At 38.4% G+C, this 26,437-nt stretch overlaps 1 protein-coding gene across 10 annotated transcripts in view; it reads right to left on the reverse strand.

Moving 5' to 3' along the window:
* The window catches only part of NXPE3 (neurexophilin and PC-esterase domain family member 3), a 41,081-nt gene that overhangs the window by 2,735 nt on the left and 11,909 nt on the right, over positions 1-26,437 (reverse strand). For 5 of the 10 annotated variants that reach the window (XM_017673324.3, XM_073231715.1, XM_073231714.1 and 2 more), the window contains 4 exons: positions 20,806-21,208; positions 13,816-14,570; positions 10,091-10,164; positions 1,110-1,316 (listed from right to left, as the gene is read on the reverse strand). In XM_017673324.3, coding sequence (XP_017528813.3) covers positions 1,110-1,316; positions 10,091-10,164; positions 13,816-14,570; positions 20,806-20,898 — 1,129 coding nt within the window. In that variant the 5' untranslated portion in view covers positions 20,899-21,208. Of the gene's footprint in view, positions 1-1,109; positions 1,317-10,090; positions 10,165-13,815; positions 14,571-20,166; positions 20,409-20,805; positions 21,209-26,437 lie in introns of all 10 variants that reach the window. The other 5 variants (XM_017673327.3, XM_036998726.2, XM_073231712.1 and 2 more) reach the window with 3 other exon arrangements.

A 26,437-nucleotide genomic window follows, 5' to 3' on the forward strand; every position in this document is an offset into this window, starting at 1 on the left:
GGAAACACGGAGTTATGTCATTAGGACCTGAGAACCAAGCAATTACAGACTCTTGGAGGGCCCTGGCTGGTCTGCATCAAGCTGTGCCCAGCATCATGCCATACAAAGTATTTCTTTTCTCCTGATTTTTAATTTATGCTTTATCAACTAAACTCTGCTATATCTGTTCCAATAAGAGTAAGCAAAACAAAAACAAACTGGAACTAACTTTCCACTTTGTGGGGTCTTACCTACTTCCTTCCTTCTAAAAGTTAAGTTTGAAACCGAGTTGAAAATAAATAAAAGAAATAAGTGAAAGAAAAAAGGAAAACATCACAAACAACTTAGAACAAGCCATGGAAAGTTGCTTTATGAAAAGCACGAGCACTCCAAGCGGTTTTTAGTGCTGTTGCCCAGAATACATCCCTCCTCACACGACTGATCCAGAACCCTTCCAGGAAGAGGAAAAGGCCCACTGTAAGTAAGGGATGGTCCTCCAGTGAGTGGGGTTTTATTCTGAGGCTGGAGAGCAGCCCCAGAGCCCAGCAATGAAACTAGGAAGCTAAGCATGCTGGAACCTACCAAGATTCCCAGTAGGAGCCAGCTCCATCTCAGAATCACCCCAAAGGAATATCCAGTGAAGGCCACAGGGATGGCTTTGCTGCACAGATGCATTAAAATGGACCCCACTCAGTTTGGCTGCTTCCTTACAGTTAAATCTATTATAAACTTGGAGTTGGGCCAAACAAAACTAGGAGAGAGACAACTGGAAGTGTCCACCTCTATTTTACAGCCCAGAATATTAGAAGAGAAAAATATTGTCCAGCTGCCTCATCTCACACTTGGAGAAATGAAGTTCTGAGAAGTAAATGACTTGTCAAGGGTCTCACAGCTAATCAGTGGTATGAACGTCAACAAACACTTGGTGTTCCCATCAATACATCATGACCCCACCATTGATCAGAAACTACCACATATATCTCCAGGGCTAGGATACCTCTCTAGTCCTCCAGAGAAATAACTGCTTCCTCACCTGATGCATTTCTGCAGGTGGTGGAGTGAGTCTGCTATTTCAAAGCTTATTTCATGCATGTGGGAAAGAATTATGAAACAAAAAGCAAAGTACCAACCTGGAACAAATGCAGTAAGGTATTCAAACCATTGCCTGATTGTTGAGTCACCAAATAAATATACCATTTTTCTTTGTAAGCATTCTGTAATGTTATCAGGGTCATTAAACTGGCGTATCTTAAACTTCCTGGGCCTCCACTGATCTTTGTAATAATACCCAGAAGGAAAAGTTCCTGTGCCTTGAGATAGTCCTAAGTTGATAGTTTCTGAAAGAGAAAAACAAAAAATACAATATATTGAAATTCTCCTCCAAAAAACCATACATGAAAAGTGTTCTAAGAAACATAATCATGTCCCTACATTTGTTAGCCTGCTGGCATATGGGTAACATTTCCTGCTGTCACATCTCAAAAGAAATCCCAGGCTTTCCCCTTGCTACAAAAGGTTCTCCTTTGCAGAAAAATGGGAAGATCTGAAATGGGTGTGAGGGTGTTGGTGAGCAGAAGGGGAAAAGGGGACTTTGAACATTCCCTCTGATTATGCATGTTTTTATCAAAGCCAAAAATAAAGGCAGGCAAAAACCCAATATGTAGACATAATCATTGTTCAGCTTTATCCCAAAATACAAGAGTTTCTCATCCAAATGTCTGTGAGGAAAGTAACAACTTAAATTCACAATTACATATGCATAGTAATACTGGCCCACAGTTTCTCAGCCCATTAAAAGGAAAATTTTAACCTACAGGTCTTACAATCAAATATTAATTCTGAAAATAGCCACCACTTAATACAGAGAACAGACCAATAATGTACAGTCTAAGAATTATTTCCAATACAAAAGGTTCAAAAGGTCTTTACACACAATGAACAATATTAAAAATGCATCAGCAGTGTGTACTCATGGTTGTAGCCTAGCTACACATGATAACACAAGCGCTGGGACACCTTTCAGAGGGAGAGCCAACATCTTTCCACCCTAACACCTCCCTTGGGAAATGCTGCTGTGGAAACACTTTGCATGCTTCAAAACAGAGATATGCTAATATTTCTTGCAAATTTACTATGCATCAGACACTGTTCTGAACAACTAAATGTATTATCTCATATGATGCTCCCAATAACCTTATAAGGTAGGTTCTATTATTATTCCTACCATTCTGAACAGCTAAACAAGTTGACCTACACTCCACAGCTGGTAAATAGCAAAGCCAGGACCAGATCCAAGCAGGTGAACCCCATAGCCCATGCTTTACACCACTGTACTACATCACCCCTCAAAAACAGATGTTTGTAGATATCAGCCATTTTTTTTTGCTTTTTTCCCTGAAGGTGTACACTTACTTATTTCTAACATTTATTCAAATCCACAATCTTCAAAAAACATTGCACTTTATACCACTTCCTTACCTACCCAAAGGTTCAAACCCTGATCATAATCCAGTAACTCTACAGTCTCACCTGTTAAACCACAATTCAAAATCCAAATGCTTATATGACTCAGAAATTAAAACTTGAGTCCATGTGTGACTATTTCCAGCTTATTTGACTTCTTGATATTATCCATATTACTCAATATTATTTTGGTTTATTCCCTTCAAAGATGGCCCTATTTGACAGTGCATATTTTTTTTTGTTGTTGGAAAGACTAAAGTCTCTAAGGAAGAGACTTCAGAACTTTAATTTCAGAAATTAGATATTATCAAGTCCCCCACATACATCTCATTGCAGTCACTGTCCATCAACCATAGTGAGATGCTACGGAGTCACTACTTGACAGTGCCTATTTAATCTTTTCTTAGGCATCTGCTAATTCTTTATAGCTTCAGGGCCTAAACTGAAAGGCAAAAAACATTTTTAAGAGCTGTATTTGTCAAATGTGATTATCAAAGAAAAAATAAGGACTAAGGTAAATATTTCGCTTATTCAGAAACAATTTATCTTTGTGACAATGTGGATGAACCTAGAGGGGATCATGCTAATCGAAATAGGTCAGAAAGAAAAAGGTGAATACTGTACGATTTCACATACATGTAGAATCGAAAAACAAAGAAACAGACCCATAAATACTGACAACAGACTGTTGGTTATCACGGGGAAGGGGATTAGGAATGGGTGTATAGGTGAAGGGGATAAAGAGGTACAAACTTCAAATTATAAAATAAATTAGTCACAGGAATGGAAATACAACATAGAGAATAAAATAACTAATAATACTATAATAGCTTGGTACAGTAACAGAGGGGAACTACGCTTACCACAGAGAACATTAAGTAATGTATATAATCATTGGGTCATGATGTTGCACATCTGAAACCAATATGATATTGCACATCAACTATATTCCAATTTTAAAAAATTGTCTAAATGTGTCCCCACGTGTGGCATTACCATAGACCACACCTTGCCCCAAACTCCTCTGCTGTGTCAGCATGCTGAGGCCTCACAGGCCGGAGCTCCAGAGCAGAGCCCCCGTGGCCCAAGGAAAACATGCTATGAAGGGAATTACAAGTGATTTTAAAGTTACATTTTTACCACTGTTAATTCATAAACTCGACTACTGTGTGTCAAATACATGTTGTAAAGAAAAGTGTACATCACACAGGAAACAATTGCCATTTCCATTCAAATGTTAATTATCTTAACTCCCAGAGTTAAGTCTAGCAGAGCATATTAGTCACTGAACCTGACACCGCTTACACACGGAGCACCAGATGACAGGACGTACTGTGAAGTGAGATCATGTGCCTACATTGCCCTCTTATGGTCAGCTGCAACAAAAATATTTCCTATTTTATTATAATCTTAAGTACTTTGAAGTTGTTGAAAAAGTCAGCAGTTCCTGAAACTCAATACATTTCCACGTATGGTAACTGAGATATGAAAGCCTCTTATACCAATAATACAATTCCTAATGTACTATATGTGCAGAATAAAAATAATTTAAAAATGATTTCTTACTCAGTTTTATAGTTATCTTGAACACTGATGATGAAGGAAGGAGTTTACTCAGAGGTGGCAGTAAGGGCAGAAAAGATCTTTATGCAAAATCAGAAGGGATATATTTGATTATTTGCGAGTAAAGTCACTACCGCTCTAAAAGGTCTTGGCTTCTCTTTAAAGCTCAAGGTTTATATTTTCCTCCAAAGGGCGTCATCCCATGTCATTCAGTAGCCATAATGAGAGCTATATGGGCCACAAGTGGGACAAAATGAGAGAGAAAACAGAAGATAAATAAATTTTCCAAAACTGTCTAGAAAAAGCTTGGTAAGAGGGCTACAATGTGAATTAAGGATGGGAGGTGTGTGTGGCATGTGCATATGTGCACACGTGTCCGTTAATTTTATGGCATGGAATTATTTGTAGGATTAAGAACAGTAAAAGGCAGGCCAAAGGGGAGTGCAAAGTTCATGAGAGGAAAAATAAGACCAGACAGAGAAGAAACAGAGTCAATTCCTTACATCAGGAAACACAATGGGCCCAGGAATGGCTGTACCATCTCAGGGAGCTAAGGAATGAGGACAGTGTGTGGAGCTGCTTAGGCACACCACGTCAAGGGCTGGGCACATGAGAAGGTCCCAACTACACAGTAACTATGTGGCTTGAGTTTGAGTTTACCTTTGAATTGCCCCTAGAAAACTTTGGGAATTTATTTTTTTTTAGTATTTTAGTCCCCTAAAAGCTTAGTCACAGAATGACTTGTTGAGGTTTCTCAGGCAGAGCTGTATGGACAGGTAGTAGTAGAAGCAGTATGGTTTACAAAGACATATATCATTATTGATACAGTTGTGGGAATGGGTTTCCTTTCCCCAAATTATTCAGTGAGTTAGATTTTATATGTACGATGTGAGCCCTTTGGCTTTATATGTTAACCATATAAAATGTATTCTGTATCAAAGTATTTTTTCCAACAACTAGAAAACAGTTATGTTTATAGAACTGTGTCTTATTTGTTGTGATAGCATCTCTCCTTTTCCATTTTTTAGAATTCAACATCAGATAGAGGTCTCACCCATAAAGGCACTAGTTTAGTTTTCACTACACAACAGTATTCATCATTCACCCTATCATTTGGATCCACTGAGATAGTAGAGAGTTGATAAATTCCACTACTGCAGAGAAACCAAAACATCACCACCTCAGCCACACCTCCTGAGCATGATAAGGGACCACAGAAGGGCCCTGGACAGAGTCAGAGGGCCTGGTGCATGTCTGACTCCACCTCTCCAATATGAAACCAACACTTACTCTCTCATCTTACTCTCTGTCTCCTCAGTCTATTCCAGCCACCAAGCAGAGCAGGTGTCAAAATGAAGACTGAATAAATAAGTCTCTAAACCTTGGTTTCATTCTCTATAAATAAGTACATTTCTAGTTATTTTGAAGGGTGACTGTGAAAAGTCAATACTGTAATAGTGTAAAAGCACATTTTTAATGGTAAAGGGCTACCCTAGAGTGCTAGAAATCTGTATGTTCTAAGCGTTCTGTATCTTCACCTGGGTGGCTACTTTATTAATTTTCTATTGTTTTTCTATTTGCTTTCTATTGTTGTGTAACAAATCACCACAAACTTAGTGGCTTAAAAACAAGGGACATTCACCATTCCACAGTTCTGTAAGTCTAGAGTCTGGGGCACAATATACTGAGTTCTCTGCTCAGGGTGTCAGCAGGGCTGCATTCCTTTCTAAAGATGGAGAAGAATCTGCTTCCAAGCTCATTCAAGTTATTGGCCAAATTCAATTTGTGGTTATAAGACAGACTTTCTTATTTCCCTAATGGTTGTCAGCCAGGGAATGCCCTTCAACTCCTACAAGCCACCTAAATTCCTTGCTATGTGGCCTCCTCCATTGTTAAATCCAGCAAAGAAAAATCTCCTTCATATAGAATCTTTCTCACTTTGAATCCCTTTCTTCAGGAAGAATCTGGTCCTTGTTAAGGGCTTATCCAATTAGACCAGGATAAGCTCTCTTTTTTTTACAGTCAACTTTGTCATATAACATAATCAAATCATGGGAGTGATAACCCATCACATTTACAGGTCCTCCTACACTCAAGGGAGAGGGGATTACCTAAGGGCATGGATCACTGGGAGTCACGTTAGAATTCATCGTACAATTACAAAGATACATACAAGTGTAAAACTGTATTTACTATGATCTGTATGCTCTTTTGTATATAAGATGTATCTCAATAAAAATATAAAGAGCTGCAAAGATGTTAGTATTTATTCTATTGCTATTAGACCTAGTCTTAACCTAAATTCTCAATAACCTCAAAAATATATGTTATCTCTAATTTAGTTGTTGATGAGGTTAGAAGCTAGAAGCCATCAAGGTCCCTGAGCTGATAGGCTATGATAGTCTGCAGACCACAGTACAGGTATTAATGAAAAGTCAGCAGTAATTCTGCCACTAGAAAGGCCTGTCAGAAACCAGAAACCTTACTTGGTAAGGTAGTCTAGTCTAATTAAAAGTTGTATTTCTTTGCTTTTGACTGACATTATACCCATGCATGGGGGTAGCACTGGCAATCTCATTTATAAGCCAGCACCTAAATTCTAGATAAGAGAGTGATTAGAAAAATGAGACACTGTCACGGCAATCATTTGTGTGTTATGTGCCAATTCATCTGACTCTAAATATGCATCTTAGAATAATGTTACCTTATAGGAAAATCAATTAACCAATACATAAAAAACTAAAATTTCATAGGGGGAAAAACCTTCAAAATATGGGATCCATAAGTAAAATAATAAAAGCGGAAAGACTATGAACTCTTCCAAGGCTGGGCAAAGAAAGTACAAGATGGACTTGTAATATTTTATGGTGCCAGAATGTAAGGAAGTGCTCAAAAAAAGGATGAGAGTGCGCCTAAGGGCATAGGAGTTAAAGTGAAAAAGTCCCCAATTACCAAAACTGGAGCAATTTACAGCAAAATAAATAATGATTGAATTCGATAATAACCCAAAGAATTAAATAAGCAATTGAATCTATACTGATGTAATTAAATTAATGGAAAAGAACAGACAACTCTTCCTTACAGAAAAATACCAATTACTTAATTGTCTTAAGAATGAGAGATACAGAAAGTGACCATTAGAGCACCACAGAACTAACTGCTCCAGGCCAGGCCTACTGAGGATGCTCAGGTCCATGGGTGAAAGAGTGAGCAGGGGCAGAAGGCTTACAAGGTCTCTGTCCAGCTTCCTGTGGCTGACGTAACAAGATACTACACATTTAATGGCTTAAAACAACCCAAAATTATTCTCTTATGGTTCTGGAGGCCAGAAGCCTAAAATTAGTGTCACTTGACTAAAACCAAGGTGTTGTCAGGGTTGTATTCTCTCTGGAGGATCTAGGGAAGAATCTGTTTCTGTGCCTGTACAAGAGCTGTATTCTTTGGCTCAAAGCCTCTTTCTCCTTTTTTAAACCCAGCAGCATGGCATCTTCAAATCTCTCAGCTTCTATCCTCACACTGTCTTCTGCTCTCTTTATGAAATCTCTCTCTGCTTCCTTCTTAAAAGGATACTCGTGATTGCATTTGGGGCCCACTCAGATAATCAGGATAATCTCTCTTCATCAGGACCCTTAACTTAATCACATATGCAAAGTTTCTTCTGTCACATAACCGAACATTCACAAATTTGAGGGATTAGAGTCTGGATATCTTTGAGGGCCATTATTCAGCCTACCACAGTCTTAAAGTTAACTCCCCAGAATACTGAGAACTACAAAAGTAAAAATAACGTAAGTTCACAGTGGAGAATCCTGGCAGACACCACTTTAATCAACTGATCAATGTTAACATCATTTTTAGCAGTATATCCTGACATCATATACACCCCTTAAAAGGACACATCATTTCTGGGCTATTTTTCCAAAAATGCATAAACTCATTCAAATCACAAGAAAACACTGGACAAACCCAAATTTGAGATATTCTTAAAAATATCTGACCAGTGCTCTTCAAAAGTGCCAAGGTCATGGGAGATAATGAAAGACTGAGGAATTGTCACAGAGGGAAGACAAAGGAAACACGGGACTAAATGCAATGTAGGACCCTGCATCGATTCTGGAAGAAAGAGGATATCAGTAGGAAGACTGATGAACTCCATATAAACTCTATAATTTAGCTAATAAATTATATTGATGTTAAAGTCTTAGTGTTGATAAGGGTTCTGTGGTTATGTAAGACGTTAGCATAAGGGGAAGCTGGGCGAAGGCTATACAGGAACTATTTCTGCAACTCTTATTTAATAAGTCAAAATTATCTGAAAACAAAACAAAACTAAACGTTAAAAAGAGGAAGAAAGGACCAAAAGAAGGAAGGGAAGATGGAGGAGGAGGAAGATTAATCTTTCGTGGAGGGTCTCTGAGTGCCCCCTGCTGGTCATGAGAGTGAACTTCAGTAAAGTTCTGCCAAGCAGGGCTTCAAGTTATTCAAAGCAATTGCCCTTTCTCTTTTCTTTCTAGTTATGTGCCTGCTCTGAGATAGTTTCCTCGAAGCCAAGTATTCTGCTTCTACTGATTCATGGTTCCTTTCTTCCTCTAAAAATCCATCAAAAGCCTCACCAGTTACTGAATCTGTCCTCTCTCTAAACAGAATTGAACCAAACTATCACAAACACACGACTTCCTGGCTGAACTCCAAGATCTGCCAGGTGCAGGAAAACCACCTAAAGCTCCTCCCACCAGCCATCCCACTGGACTCCGGAGCGACATCACAACTGCCTAAGGTACAGGGGAGAAGGATAGATGTGGTCCCTGAGGTGTGGGGTGTGAGAGGGCGAGGGGTGCGCTGTTAACGGGAGTATCATGTCTACCAACATCTCAGCCATAGGGTTGAGGTCCAGGCAGATAGAAGCTAAATATATACACTAATCATGTATCACATATGAATCCCCTAAAACTAGTAACTCACCTGGTTCAAGTAAACTACATACAGATTTTCACTTGGAAAAGACTGGGCTTTCTTGTGGCACATAGTAGTGGAGACTAGAGATGCAGACAAGCAGTGTCCTGGCTGCACCTGGGCCACAGACAGATTTATTCAGCCCAAACAATATTTTTTAAGTTCTTAATTGGATGCCAATGTTTTGAAATATAGAGGTATCAAATTTTAAAATTAAGACTTCTGATTTTTTTCATGAAAAAAATGTAGAGATCTGATTACACTCGGTCTGCATTTCTGCCTGGCAATAAAGCAGCAGGCACCGAGGACAGGCCTTCCTTGTCCTTTGTTTCTCTCCCCACTCACACAAGGAACACATGGCTAATACCAAACCTGCTGGCTTTGTCTGTAGTATATGCCAAGTCCCTGTGGCATGAGTGTTTATGGTATCAGCTATATGCAATATTATATGTAGCCTTTCAACAGCTAAAAGGACCTTGCCAGATATTGGCATAAGCATCCTCAATAATGTTTTTCTTTTCTAAGAGTCACAATAGCTAATTACATCTACCCTGCAAAAACATAATGTATACACTTAATCTGCTGAATTTCATCCTTTTACTTTTAATCATATCCTATACCAATGGATCAGAACCACATACATTTATTAAAACAAGGATTGCTGGGTCCTACCCTCTAGTTTCTGGTTCAGTAGTCTGAGGTGAGATCCAAGAGTGCTTAGCTCTGAGAGTGCAAATTCCAAAATGATTGGTTTGAATTTGAATTTGCATTTGAATTTCTAACCACATGTGGTTATTAAGCATGTGTAACTGAAGAATTGAATTTTTATTGTAATTAATTTAAAAATAGCCACATATGGCTAGTAGCTACCATACTGGACAGCACAGCACTGAAGGCCGAGGAGCCAAACAGGCGAGTGCAAGAAAAAGACAACTTTTACATGAATGTAAACAGCAAAACCCAAGATTATGTACATGAGGCCTGATTTATTTTAATCAAAAAGTTCTTTCAGTATTTTCAACTTTACCCAGAAGTAAGCATGACAATTAAAGGGGAAAAAGAAGCTTTTGAAATACAGAGTCTCAAGCTACTTAACAAGAACAACAAATCATCAAGCCCACTCCTTTTTTACCTTTTGTTCTCCCAGGAATCACAGTCACCCAATCGGGTCCACTTGAGTTGATTGGCACTTTGATATTGACACCACTTTAAGAGGAATAAAAAGAATATAAGCTTAGAATCAGGAATATTTATTTTCCAATGTATCTTTATTTGCAGATAAAAAGCAGAAATGATTTCACAGAACCTTATTAAGATGAAACATTGTTATAAATTTAATCAACACAATTAATTAATAAACTAGGTCTCTTCTAACAAGCAGGTTATATGGATAAGGACACTGAATAAGAATTATGTTCTCAATTTTTTCACTGATTCGCCCTGAGAGTGCAAATTCCAAAATGACAGATTATGGTTTGAATTACTTACTCCCCTTGGACTCAGAGAATGGCTCAGAAATGCAAAGTGTCGATTTTGTCACTACCTGGTTTTCAGGCTGCAAGTGTATGCGGCACAAAGTCTCACATCAAGATTCCTTAGGCCTTGCCCCAAACAGAGATGAGTCCTCCTGGGGACACATGTCCACAGACATGTGCTCAGGCAGTACTTTGTTCATCATTACAATGGCTATGAGAGTCTGTTCCCCCTTATTAAACATGGATTCCTTGAAAACACAGACTGTGTCTCATTCACAGTTTTGCCTTCAGCACTTAGCACAGGCGTTGGACTACAGCCTGGGCTCAGAAAATATTCGGTGGAGGGCTACATGGAAAAGTGGGGGAGTGCGGCATCCAGGCAACTCAGTGTTACTATTCCATAAAGTGGGTAACAATAATTAGGCCTCTTGCACTTAGACAAAAAACAAAGAAAAAAATGCTAACTCTCCAGACTCACTTTGGGAACTTACAGTCATGATATTTTGTTTCACCAAAAATCAATCCAAAAGCGATTTATTTTCAAATTTCTACTATGTGCCAGGCATTGTCCTCCATACCAGGGATATAATAGCAAACAAAACACAGAGCATCCCTTCCTTCATGGAACTGACATTCTAATAAGGGAGGCAAAAACAAGGAAGGATATACAGGGGGCTCTCTCAGAAAACATCAGAATTCAAAGAGAGGACATGACTTTCAAAAGAGCACATGTAAACTGCTTTCAGGAGAGAGCTTTAAGGTAAGAGAAAAAAGAAAAGTTCAACTCTGTAATTTTCGTGTAAAAATGCTTAACTTCAACTAGTCATGCAGAAACAATAAAGCAGCAAATCCAAATTAAGGGACATCCTACACAACAGTGGCATCAAAATTCTCAATGTTGTAAAAAACAAAATAAACTAGAAACCTCTTCTTGATTAAAGGAGATTAGAGAGATAACTACACACACTGTATGTGATCATAAATTAGATGAGTTAAAAAAAGATAGCTATAAAGGACATTTTTTGGGACAACTGGAGAAACCTGAATATGGACTGCATCTTAGTAGTATTGTATCAATGATAAACATCTCAATTGTGATAACTGTGTTATTGTTACATGCTGGAGAAAGTCCCTGTTCCTAGATGAGTACTCACAGGCTGCAGTGCCATGAGGTCTGCTACTCTCAAACGGTCTGGGGAACAAATTATACAGACACACTCATACAAATACAGAGAAAGGAAGAGCAAATATTGCAAAATTTCAACAATGGTGAATCTAAGTTAAAGATATATGGGTGTTCACTTTAACCATTTTTGCAGTGCTTCTAAAGATTTGAAGGTTTTTTTTAATACAAAGTTAGAAAAAATATAAATCACTAAAATAAAAAAAGCTTTTTACGTCATAAGCTCATTCTTTCAAAGGGCCTTCCTATTTTATTAATAGGACCTACTAAGCAAAGTACTGTTGTTCTTTCCAAAACTAAACACTTTTTCCCCCTTAAGAGTGAAGAACAAAGTTTAGGTCATGTTAATTGTCTAACTGTAATTTAGGGAAACAAAAACCAAGGGTAAGCATCGTAATCCTTCTGAATTACACAACATATTGAGTCACCAGTGAAGAAAGGTAAAAATGGGTATCAGCTAACAAATGCAGAACATGAGCTCAAAACAGTACACTCAAGGATACCTCAAAAGATCAATTTTAATTTTTTTCTTTTTCTCTTCAGTTAGTGTGATGAAAAATTTCAGAATTTTAACAGAGTTAATAATGCAGAAAATAAAATCAGTATGAGGACTCTGTCAAATGTTTGGTTTCCAAAAACTTTTGCACCTCAGTTTTCCCAGCACACTTACAGATAACTATAATTTCCTAATAATTCCACTACAAACTGCCATCAGCCAGACATCCAGGACATGCAAGTAAGGGCAGAGATAAACATTATTTTATATTTCTGGATTCACAGGCGCTTTTGGTTTTAATGATAGTATTTGGTGTTAGGAATATCTTTACATTTTACACCTATTTAATTCTCTAACCTTTCTCCCACTTTTCTCCACAAGGAATTTCCATAAATTACAAACTATGCTTCCTCCTCTTTGCTAGGCCATTAAGTGGATTGACAACACAACTCTAAAAAGGGGATATATCCAAGTCTTCCCACATGGGAAAAAAAGTACACGTGTGAAGTAATGAACTGAAATAATCTGTTCAGACAAACAGCATGTATGAGTTTGAACCCAGAATTAAAATTAAAGTTAACATCCATGTGTACTAAGCCATATAAAAAACTAGGCAGTCTTCTCAAGATCAGTAAATACATTGAGTTGTGCTCCATCTGCTGGCCTTCTTCAGTGTGGCATGTGTCCATGAAATGTGTACATGACCAAAAGCTGACTCCACAAGTGAAAAATCAGAGTTTTAATGTAGAAACTCCTACAGACCACATACCTTACGGTAGGAACTTTTTCCTCACTGAATACTGAGTGGACATAAAACATAAAATTTGTTGAAGGTACCCAGGTGAACTCAACAAAAATACCTTTCTACCAGGGAATGTTTAAGAAGTATGTATTTCATTAAAAATTAAAAAATATTTTACATTCTTTCTAATAACTGTACTTCTTGACCCTGAAAATTTTTCTAACTCCTTTTCCTTAGGAATGCTATTTTACTTCAGAACTATATGGAATGTTGAAGAAAACAGAAATTTTAATTCATACCGATTCCATACATTGTTCTGCATATTATTCCATATATTGATCATTATGCTGAAAAAGTTTTATATTTACCTTCAAAAGTAGGAATCTGTACAGAGTAATGCAAGAGCTTCAACAGCTGTTAACTTAAAATATAGTTTGCTCTGGTATTCCTGCATCTGTTCTTATCATTAAATCAATCCAGCAGTGTTGCCATATTTAGTCTTTTTACTAACAATGTTTATATGATTTTAACAACTCATAACATGCCACTTAAATTCTTTTAGTTTATTGGACATGAAGCTAAACACTGCCCTAACTACAAGATCTCCAGCAACCCTGTTCATGGATGACTTTTTTATCTACTCTGTGAATAAGTGATCTTGCTTATACCGCCAAAGATGTGCTATATAGTTCTGAAGTAAAACATAGATATGAGGGTAAAAAAGCCAAAACCTCCAGGGTAGAAGGTCTTTAATTTGAACTGGAATAAGCACTAAGCTTCACTTGAAAAAAGCGATTCACAAACTATTAATCTGTATTTTCTTATTCACTACCTCTCCTGACTGAATGGGGCCAGTTTCAGAGAGATACAGGCACATAATCAAAACAAGAAAGTCTCCTAAATGGAACAAGGACAGTAGAAAGGGGCCCTTAAATTACCACCTAGAACAAGGAGCACATACCTCTGAAAGAAAGCATTCTCTGCAGCAGTTAGAAGGCCTTTCAGATATCCACCTTTGAAATGGTTAATTCTGCTGCTGCAAGGGAGTTTCTTTGGTTTGAAGCAGAACCAGGGTTCTCCAGTGTAGAGATCTGTAAAGTTACATAGGGGCAGACTCCCAGAAAGACACACATTGCACTCGGTGGTTTCAGAAATTCTTCCTGAACGGAAGAGACTCTTGAAATAGACCCGGTCTGGTTTCTCTTCCTGTAGGTGCTGAAGAACTCTGATCCCTTCACTGGGGTGGACCAGAGATATGGACACTTTAACTTTGCCTGGCCAGAGCAAAGTAAAGAAGACCCTGTAAAAGCCATTCTGGTAGTCTACCACTCTGCCCACCGCCCCTGCCTGCAGCATAGGGGAGTGGATTCTGGCCTGCAGGTAATCTCCACCATACTTCTTGGGCTTTCTCTGAAAATCCTGTACATGAACCAGCACCTCTAACTGGCTTCCCACCTTGAAGAAGGCTGCGGAGTTCAAGATGATGAAGTAGCTGGAAGAAGGGTCAGTGCTCTTCAGAAAGGGGACTGGGCCCACATCAGGCACCTGCCACTGGAAGGCAGCCAGCAATGAGTCCTCTTCCATACGTTCCTGGCTGGACAGAGTCTGCTGATCATAGCCACAGTATGGATTCCTGCTAATTCCTGCCACCTGGGAGGAAACAAACTGTCCACTACTATCGATGAATGTGGCTGAAACAGTCTCATGGTCCAAGTACTGAAAGATACAAATAACAGAAACCACAGCTACAATAAAACTCCTTATATTTAACCAAATATGTATCTGCTTCAGGGATAATACTGTTTCAAACCCCAATGCTCACTAGTTTTACAGGGCTATCTTATTGTAATAGTGAAATCAAGATCAGAAATAAAGTTTGGCAGTGTGTAACTTTACACACTTTTGTAACTTTTATCTCCAGGAGCTTGATCAAGTTCACACAGTAAATATTGGTGAAAAATCCCTCATGCTTCCAGCAGAAGAATGGAAAAAGGAATCATTTTGAAGTAGACTAGAGCAAGCAGTCTGTTCTTTATAACAAGGCCTGCCCTCAAGGGAAACTATTTTATTAGAGCTTATCCTATTGCGATTTTATCAGAATCTAACCAAACTGGGGTAAAGGACATATCCAACTCCAGCCCATTCTAGCCCTTCTGTCCAACTTTCAGGGTAGGGAGGACTAAGAAGCACTTTTGAAATTCACACCCCACAAGCACAAGTTCACTAGAGGACTGATACTCAATCTTAGGACTAAAAAATGCTTCACCTCCTCCACACCTTACCAGCACACCACTAGAAGCCTATTTATAAGAATTCCTTTTACCCAGTACATCATGTCCAGCTTCGAACAAAAGCAGAAACCATACTAAAAGGCAAAAAACAGTTTGAAAGCATAGATCAAGCATCAGAACCAGACTCAGATACAGCAGAGATGTTTGAATAATCAGATCAGGAATTTAAAACAACTATTAATAACATGCTATGGGTTCTAAGGGGAAAAGCAGGCAATATGTAAGAACAGATGTGGAATGTAAGAAGAGAGATGGAAATTCCAAGGAAGAATCAAAAAGAAATGCCAGACAGAGCAGAGAGAATTTTTAGGACAGGGAGAACACTCTGTCTATTATAATCATAGACAGATGTCATTCTACATTTATCCAAACCCACAGAATGTAAAACACCAACAGTTAATCCTAAAGTAAACCATGGACCTTGGGTGATTATTATGTGTCAATGTAAGCTCATTTTTGGTAAAAAAAAAAAAGTGTCATTCCTTTAAGTAAAAATAATGGGGGAGACTATGCGTATGAGAAATCTCTGTAATCTTCCTGTGATGTAAGCCCTGACAGATGGTTTTTCTTTTTTTGTAATGCAAGTGCCTGGCTTCAACTTTGATTGCCAAGGCATCCATTTCAAAGAGACATCCACTTTAAAAATGCTCTCAAAATAAATAAATAAATAAATAACACTTTGAGCCACACCACTACATACAGCCTGCATCCCCAACCACCCCTGCCCCAGGATCCTTTGCTTTAAAGATCTTGGTTGATTTAGATAACTGACCAAGAGAAAGGTAAAACAGCATACCACCATGGAAAATCATCAACTGACAAAGGAAGGCAGAAACGGAGAGGAAAAAACAAAACAAAACAAAAACCAAACCAAAACAATGAGAAAACAATTAATAAGATGGCATTAGTAAATGCTTGCATATCAGTAAATACTCTAAATTTGAGTAGACTGAATTCATGTAGCAAAAGGCACAGAGTGGCTGGATGGATAATAACTAAATGTGGCCTACAAGAGACTTCAGATTTAAGGACACAAATAGGTGAAAGTATGGAAAAAGATATTCCATGCATGCAGAAATCAAGGAAAGAGTGTTATAGCTATAGCCATACCAGACAAAACAGACTTTAAGCCAAAAACAGTACCAAGAGACAAAGAAGACCATTGTATAATAATAAAAGGGTCAATTTATCAAGAAGATAAAACAATCATAAATCTGTATCTTCCCATGCCAGAACACCTAAATATATTAAGCAAATACTAACAGAACTGAAGGGGGAAATAGACAAAATAATGGTAGGGGACTTCAATACATTACTTTCAGCAATGGATAGATGAAATGGAAAATTAACAAAAAAAGACTGGACTTGATCTACACATTAGATCAAATGGACCTAATAGACATTTATAAAGTAAATCCTATCAAAATTCCTATAGCATTTTTCACAGAAATAGAAAAAATAATCCCAAAATTTGTATGGAACCATGAAAGATCTCAAGTAGCCAAAGCAATCCTGAGAAAGAACAAAGCTGAAGGCATCACACTTCCTGATGTAAACTATAGTACAAAGTCCTAGTAATCAGATCAGTGTGGTATTGGCATAAGAACAGACCCACTGACCAATGGAAGAGAATCAAGACCCCAGAAATAATCCACTTATATGGCCAACTAATATTTGACAAGGGATCCACAAATACTCAGTGGAGAAAGCTTGGTCTCTTCAACAAATGGTGCTGGGAAAACTGGTCACATGCAGGCAATAAAACTGGATCCCTATCTCTTACTATTCACAAAAATAAACTCAAAATGGATTAAAGACAAACATGAGATCTGCTATCATAAAATGTTAGAAAAAGAAGCTCCTTGACACTGGTCTTGGCAATGATTTTTAGATATGACACTAAAAACATAAGCAACAAAAGCAAAAATCAACAGATGGGAAAACATCAAACTAAAAGCTTTTGCACAGTAAAAGAAACCATCAACAGAATGAAAGGATGACCTACAGAAGGGGAGACCATATCTGCAAACTATATTTCAGATAAGCAGTTAATATCCCAAATGTATAGATAACTCATACAACTCGGCAACAAAAAAAGAATCCAATTTTAAAATGGGAAGAGGAACTAAATAGACATTTTTTCCAAAGACGTCTAAATGGCCAACAAGAAGATGAAAAGATGCTCAGCATCACTAATCATCAAGGAAATGCAAATCCTTGTTTTTGAGCTATCACCTAATACCTGTTAGAATGGCTATCATCAAGAAGATAAAAGAAAACTAGTGGTGAGGATGTGGAGGAAGGGAACTGTTGGTAGGAATGTAAATTAATTCAGTCACTACAGAAAACAGTATGGAGGTTCCTCAAAAAAATGGAAAATACACCTATAATTTGATCTGGCAATCCCACTTCTGGGTATATGGCCAAAGGAAATGAAAAAGGTATCAGAAAGATATCTGCACATTCATGTTCACTGCAGCACTATTCACAATAGCCTAGATATGGAAGCAACCTAAGTGACCACTGATGGATGAACAGATAAAGAAAATATGGTGTGTATATATATATAATATATATATATATATAATATATATATACACACACATACAGTGGAGTATTATTCATACATAAGAAAGAAGGAAATCCTGCCATTGTGACAATATGGATGGACCTTGAGAGCATTACGCTAAGTGAGATGAATCATACAAAGACAAATAGTGTATGATTTACTTATATGCGGAATCTAAAAAATTGAACATAAAAAATACAGAGTAAAATAGTGGTTACCAGGGGCGAAGGGATAGAGGAACTGGGAAGATGTTTAAGCACACAAACTTGCAACTAGTAGATAAACAAGTCCTGGAGATCTAAAGCACAGTATACTGATTATAGCCAACAATACTGTATGATAAACCTCAAAGTTGCTAAGAGACAAGATCTTAATTGTTCTCCCACAAAAAAGAAAATAACTACATGACATGATAGAGATGTTAGCTAACACCATGGTGGTAATCATATTGCAACATATAAATCTATCAAATCACCATGTTGTACACCTTAACTTCAAAATTGTATGTCAATTATATCTCAATTTTTTAAGAAAATTTCCCTTACTTAGCGATTGCCTTTTAAGAAATATTCCAGCCTCCCTCTCCTCTTTCACTGTTGTGAGGATGTAAGAAACCATTAAGAACGAAACCATGCACTATGTACTCACGAACAGCCCCTCTCCCTCCCCACCCTTTTACTCTCTTTCTCATGCATGCTCGCTCTTGCTCTTTGGGTAGCCACACCAACTGTTGAAGACCAGCTGATTGACCCATGCAGCCTAATCCAAGAACCACCAGACACTTCATGCTAATCCACCTGATTTTACTCACAAATGAAAAAGAATGCAAAAAAAGGTGAATTATTTAATTTTCCTAAATAACAACTGTATTCTAGGACAGTGACAAAGGTGACTTCAGGGTCTGCCATCTTTGTAGATTCAGAGCCAAGAAGAAACACCAGTGATTGCTCCTGGAGCCATTTTAAGCTGCGGACTAAAGTGAGCATTATGGTTTCCTGCCCCACATCCGCTTCACTCCTTGCTGAAAAACAGTACTGCTGTTTGCTGACTTCCAAAGTTCACAGGTGGACCTGACTGATCAAGGGATGATCCCAAGTAACTGATTCAGAAGTGGGCATGTGACACAGCTCTGGGTTATGAAAAACGAGAAGCATCTCCTGGAGGTTTCTGATGGATGTATGCAGCCAAATCCAGACACCACCAGTGCTCTGGTAATAGATATCTGAATTTTACTTACAATGAAGAAATGCAAGTAATCTCTCGAGAGGGTTTTGAGGCAACAAACTGTCTCTTAAGCTAGACGTGTACAAGGAAGCAACCACCTGTTGCTATAGCAGCATCCTACAATACAACCATAAGCAAAGACGTCATAGATAAAAGCTAACAAAAAGGGGGGCAAAGCTGAGAGATTTACAGGGATATAGAACCTGAAGTATGTCCAAAAGAGCCAAATGAACTATGTCCAACCTACCTTTTGACTTCTAAATGAATCAAATATTCCTTAATATTAGAGACAGCTTGCTTAAAAAAAAAATCCCCCCCCACATATGTATGTATATATTAAAGCCAGCTTGAATCAGGTTTCTTTACTTGTAGTTAAAAGCCTTAATACACTGGTATTCTTTTTGTAATATAATCATATAAAGTATGTATATTTAAAATACTAATGAATAAGGAAAAAACAAATAAATAAAGGCCATGCTCCATGAGAAGTTATCAGAGAAATAATAGAAAACTATTTTCCTTGCAACCTTTTGCTGGATATTGCTACATATAGCTCCTCATATTATGTGATATTTTCATAACCAGAATGTTGAATGTAGTGAAAGCAATGTAGGTGAGTGCCACACACACACTTACGGTCTTGAAATTCACTGCCCCTATGTCATCCTGCAGGGTCAGCTCCATCTCCCAACCCCATTCCTTCAAGCTAACCTTGAATACACACAAACCTCTCGGGCTCCCCGCTCCTTCCACCTTCTACCTCTCTACAGGCAAGACCTCCATCAATGTCCACCTGAAGCAGAAATGTATCTACTTTGCCAACCATCATGACATTGTTCCTTCTTAGGTCTGAGAAAGGAACATGACCCGTCCTATATAATTAATAATGAAATGATAACAAAAACACAATTATTCATGTCCCTCATCGTACAAAGAGATATATGCTCCATTTGTGCTCTAGATCCCATCCTCTTCTCCTCCCCTTGGTCCATGAATCCTCCTCTCCGGCTTCTCTATTATCTCTTCCCCTCAAATTCAAGTCCCTCAGACTTTCACTTCCAGCCAAGATAAAGAAACAGTGAAATTTACCCTTTTACCTGAAAAAACTTTAAAAGGCCAAAATACATGAAACAATAGTTTTCCAGGGAATGGACATCAGACAGAAAAGACAAGGATGCCTGAAAGACAGGGAATAAAGGAAGTGATCTTGTAACTGCCCTTTGCTTACAGCCTTGAGAGTTGGCAGGATGCAGCACAGGGAGGGGAAACCAGATGGAGCCTGGTGAACCAGTTGAGGAAATGGAGCTGAGCCTTAAAAGGCCAAAATGGGTCCACAGGACAGAGTATAGGAGGAGAGCTGCACAGAGATCAGTCTCAGGACATCTGCGGAGGGCCCCACTCCAGCAGTCAGCAGAATACTGAAGAGCACACGTGTACAGTGGAACTGCAGGAGGCTGGGGCAAAAACTACCTGGAGGCATGAAAGAGAACAGTAACATGAACTCCCTCAGAGCTCGGATATTTGGGAGACAAAAACATTCAGACTCTAGCAGAACCCGATAAGCAAAAAAATACTTTAAGTTAGTTGGACCTGTACCCTGAGAGATACCACAAGCCAACAAAATTAAAAGGACAACATCATTTTATATAGAAACTACTCCATACATTTTGTTGACATACGAGTTTGCACAGGAAGAGGCAGAGGTGGGGAGAGGTAAATGCTACTAGTTCAGTATAGAACCATCCAAGGCACTCCAATACTTACCAAACAAATGAAAACAGGAACTGTGGCCAGGCTAAGGTTCCTGGTGATCACGTTCCCCAGGGCTTGGTTCCCTTAGTTACAAAGAAGGACACTGAGCACTCACCTCTACCTGAGTAACACTGACAACCAGCACCACCACCACCAACACTGCAAGCAGACAGAAGAAAAATCGCAGTCTGAAGAAACTGATCCACATTGTCTGGCTGTGTCTTGATCACCCATGGCCAACACCAGGCTACCTTCACTCCTTAAAACGCCATGTCTCTATTTTTCTGAGCTGCAGATAAGCTTTCAGTCTAATTTGCTTCTTTTCTGCCAGTATCCTTAAGAGTTCTTTGTATAGAGAAGAGGCCAGAGTTGATCTAAGTACATTTTTCTTCAGGAGAATCCTTCCAAAGCGGGAAGATGAGAAAACAGATCACCAACTGCAACATCCTAGGGTGAGGTAAGAGGAAAGCTAGCATATTTCCTCTTCTTTAACCTTTTCGAAGTTTCGACATCATAAGCTGAAAGCAGAGACAAAGCACAGTAACATCTATTCCATATTCAGACAGCTTACTCAAAACCAGCCCCAGGATTCTACATAAACAGTGATATTTGTCCTACAATTTAGGTTTTAACTTAAAAGAGCAAAAAATAATGTCTTCAAATGCTCAGAAATTGGAAAATTAAAGTAGGTGCTATATTTCTATAGATGTCTAGTAAGTAAAACAATTTCCCTTCCCTTATAGTTTAAGTTATAAAACATTACTAGAGTAATTCTACTTAAAGAGCATTAAGAGGAAACTTGGTGATTTTTGAGAAGAGTTCTGGGATACTGTGCAAGCCATCCTGACATCCTCTGGGAAATGAGTGCCATCCCTCTGTATAGGAGGAGACAGGAACACACCCTGTGCATTTCCACCTCCTCTGCCACCTATGTGGTCCCAACGCTCCCTCAGCTGAGGCTCAAAGCACAGGAGGAAAGACACCTGCCCCAAGGATGTAGGAGAGGAAAGCTGAGCTTGAACAGTGAAAAACAGGGCACCCAAATCCTTCATCATACCTGCTAAAGGACTTCAGTCAGCCACACTCCTGTTTTCCCATGTAATGAATTTTTTTTATTGGTGTCAAATATACAACACAGTGGTTCAACCGTTAACCACATTATTAAATCCTCACGCCCCCCCCCCAGTGCAGTTACTATCAATGTAGAAAGATATTACAGAATCACTGATTATATCCTCCATGCTGTACTACTATCCCCATGACCAACTTACATAATGACTGAGAATTTTGTACCCTTTTATCATCCTCATCCTCCCCTCCTCCCAGTCCAACCCCTCCCCCATGGTCACCACTAGTCACTTCTTGGTATCTGTAAGTCTACTGCTGTTTCTTTCATTCTGTTTTGCTTTGTTTTTATATTCCATAAATAAGTGAAGTCATTCCCATATGATGAATTTAAGATGCTTTCACCATTTGCTATTTTGACATAGATTAGCAGAAAAAGTACTAGTATTTTGTTTTCTGCAAGGCTTCCCATGGAAGGCAGATGGGAAGTAAAGGTGAAAAGGGTTCATGATCAGGGTGCAGAGAATCTCAAAATATCTCAGCTGCACCAACACTCTCTTCAGCTCCATACTGGACCTGACAAGTCCCCTAGTCCCTCACCCTTGTACTATACCTATCTACTCTATTGCCATAACCACAAGGACCAAGCCAACCTTTGCTCACGCCCCCTTCATAAAGAAAACAAGGCTAAGCTATTCCAACAAGCTCTCCATCCTCAGAATGCCCACAGCACTTAACCAGTTTCACTTCTCAGCTGATTTTTATTTATATTTGTAATTCTTGTCTCCCCAACTACACTATACCAGTAATGATTATTTTTTTAAAGTATGAGAAAAAACAACCTAATTATAACAAAGTATCATACCTCTTGATTCCTTCACAGTACTTAGCTTCTGTTAATTGAAATACAGTTTATATACAATATTATAGTGGTTTCAGATGAACAACTTAGTGATTCATCAATTATATACATTACTAAATGCCCACCATAAGTATAGGTATACATGTCATCACAAAGATTTTATATTATGAACTATATTTCCTATGTTTTACTTCTATCCCTGTGACTAAATTATTTTATAATTTGAAGTTTGTACCTCTTTATCCGCTTTACCTTTTTCACCTGTTCTCCCCCTCCATAGTAACCATGTTTATGAGTCTATTTCTGTTCTGTTCATTTGTTTTGTTTTTTATATTCCACATGTAAGTGAAACCATATGGTACTCATCTTTCTCTGACTGACTTATTTCACTTAACATAATACCCTGTAGATCCATCCACATTATTGCAAATAGCAAAATTTTTTTTATGACTGAATAACATTCCATCGTCTATATGTACCATACCTTCTTTGTTTTTGTTGTTGAAGCATTGTTGATATACAATCTTATATTGGTTTCAAATGTACAACAGAGTAGTTCAACAGTTACCCATATTATTAAATCCTCACCCCCTATAATGCAGTTAATATCTATCAACGTAAAAAGATGTTACAGAATCATGGACAACATTCTCCATGCTGCACATTCGTCCTCATGACCAACTTATATTGTGATTGCAAATTGTTGATGTACCAACCTTCTTTATCCATTCTCCTATTGATGGACTCTTCGGGTGGGTGCTTCCATATCTTGGTTATTATAAATAATGTTGCAGTAAACAGAGGAGTGTATATATCTTTTTGAAAATGATTTCCTTCTCTTCATGTAGATTCCCAAAAGTGGAATTGCAGGGTCATATGGCATCTATTTTTAGTTTTCTGAGAAATCTCCATATGGCTTTCTACAGTGGCTGCACCTTTTTTGCAATACCACCAGAAGTGACAATACTTAGCTCTTTAAATGATATACATTGATTGAACAATCCATACAACAAGTAATTATGGAGGCTAAAAAGCAAGGTTAAAGGAACTATAGGCAGGAACAGAAATATGCAAAAAGCCCCTCATGGCCAGGGACTGTACAGAAAATCACTATGGAGGGTCAGATGCCAAGAAAAGACCTGAGTTCCAAGCACTAGAGCATAGAAACTTGAAAGACCACCTGTATACCTAAAGACACATAGACTGGGGCACACTGAAAGGTCTCTCTCTTTGAAAAGACATCTACTAAAATGTTGATAGCTGTCACATCAGGGCAGTTTTTGTCTTTCTCCTTCATCTTTATCTTTATGTCCTTTTTTTTCTGGTATCATTAATCTACAATTACATGAGGAACATTATGTTTACTAGGCTTCCCCCTTCACCAAGACCCCCCACAACCCCCATTACAGTCACTTTCTTCCATCAGCATAGTATTACTACTTGTCTTCTCTGTGTTGCACAGCCCTCCCCGTGCTTCCCCCCACATTATACATGCTAATCGTAATGCCCCCTTGTAATGCATTCTTGTCTTGTTCCCAGTCTCAGAGGAAAATCTTTCAGCTTCTTGTTGTTCAGTATGATGTTGGTTGTGGGTTTATCATATATGGCCTTTATTCTGTTGAGGTACTTGCCCTCTATACCAATTTTGTTGAATTTTTATCATGAATGGATGTTGAATTTTGTCAAATGCTTTTTCAGCGTCTATGGAGATGATCATATGATTTTTGTCCTTCTTTTTGTTTATGTGGTGGATGATGTTGATGGATTTTTAAATGTACCATCCTTGCATCCCTTAGATGAATCCTACTTGGTCATGGTGTATGATCCTCTTGATGTATTTTTGAATTCGGTTTGCTAATATTTTGTTGAGTATTTTTGCATCTATGTTCATCAGGGATATTGGTCTGTAATTTTCTTTATTGGTGGAGTCTTTGCCTCGTTTGGTATTAGGGTGATGTTGGCTTCATAGAATGAGTTTGGGAGTATTCCCTCTTCTATTTTTTGGAAAACTTTAAGGAGAATGGGTATTATATCTTCTCTGTGTAAAGGAGTGCAGAGAGCATAAAGGGTCAGGAAAAAGAACTAATAACACTTAACCTGACCCTAGAGCAAGAGCCACCCAGTTTTTGTATAAACTACCCAAGGCTAAGCTTAGAAACGCGCCTGCCCTAAATTAGATAACTAGAAGTGGGCAACAGCCTGGGGGCGTAATCCGTGATGAGTCACTTAGACATGCTTGGATGCAAGAGATAACAACTGAAGCGGTCAGGCATCTGGCGCATTCCCTAAAAGGTTACAATGTTTCCCATTGGTTACAATATAGAGTGTGTTTTTTTTTTTTTTTTTTTTTTTGAGAGGGCATCTCTCATATTTATTGATCAAATGGTTGTTAACAACAATAAAATTCAGTATAGGGGGGTCAATGCTCAATGTACAATCATTAATCCATCTCAAGCCTAATTCTCGTCAGTCTCCAATCTTCTGAAGCATAACGAACAAGTTCTTACATGGTGAACGAATTCTTACATAGTGAATAAATTCTTACATGGTGAACAGTACAAGGGCAGTCATCACAGAAACTTTCGGTTTTGATCATGCAATATGACCTATAAACCATCAGGTCAAATATGAATATTCATTTGATTTTTGTACTTGATTTATATGTTGATCCCACATTTCTCCTATTATTATTATTATTTTTATTTTTAATAAAATGCTGAAGTGGTAGGTAGATGCAAGATAAAGGTAGAAAACATAGTTTAGTGCTGTAAGAAGGCAAATGTAGATGATCAGATGATCAGGTGTGTGCCTATGGACTAAGTATTAATCCAGGCTAGACAAGGGCAGCAAAACATCCACGGATGCAGAAGATTTCTCTCAAAACAGGGGGGGTGAGGTTCTGAGCCTCACCTCTGTTGATCCCCAAATTCTCACCTGATGGCCCCCCTGCGACTGTGCCTGTCTTAGGTTGTTCCTCCCTTGAGGAATCTTACCCGTCTCTGGCTAACCAGTCATCTTCCGGGGCCATACAGGGAAATGTAAAGTTGGTAAGTGAGAGAGAAGCCATATTGTTTGCAAAGGTTGGTTTTTTCTTCTTTGCAGATTTATGCCCTGTGGCTTCTATGCCCAGCACTTGTCTCGAGGTATCTTTACCACCTGGAGGAATTATGATACTCGGTAAATTCGATATGAGGCACGAATTCTATTTAAAGTTTGTAATTAGGAAGGAAGAAGAAAAGCTATAGATGTAGCATATGAAGGAAACTTGGGAGGATTGATTATTTCTTTGACATATCTTCTTGTAGAGTACCTTAAGTATGTATAGGTTTTAAACTACTAACTAATTTGCACACACATATTGACATAATAGGAATACGGTGACATAAACAAAGCAAATCTATAATTACCAGCCATCTCCAGTGAAGCCAAGAAAACCATTTAGGCACCCTAGGCATTTGTGAAAATTTATCTATGATATGATGGATATTTTCCAACTGTACTTGAACCATTAGACAAATTAAAGCAGCCCATTTCTGGGATCTGTTCACATCCCATATGTTCTTTTAACCATAGATAGTCTATAGTCATGAGATTTTGGGGTGCTACAACTTGCACCCCTCCCAACTCCTGGTTGAGTTCCAACAGTACAGATCCGGTCAAATTCGTTGTCTCACTGTATGCACATGCCAGCCTAGACATCTCCCTCCTCCTTCTCATGGCAAGTCCAGGAGATGGTGGGCTGGATGCAGCCACAACCGCAGCATCGTCCGGATCCCTGTGGAGGCTTTTTGATGATCATCCCCCGGCACGAGTCCTCCAG

The sequence above is a fragment of the Manis javanica genome, chromosome 3, assembly GCF_040802235.1.
Source record: "Manis javanica isolate MJ-LG chromosome 3, MJ_LKY, whole genome shotgun sequence".
Taxonomy (NCBI): Eukaryota; Metazoa; Chordata; class Mammalia; order Pholidota; family Manidae; genus Manis; species Manis javanica.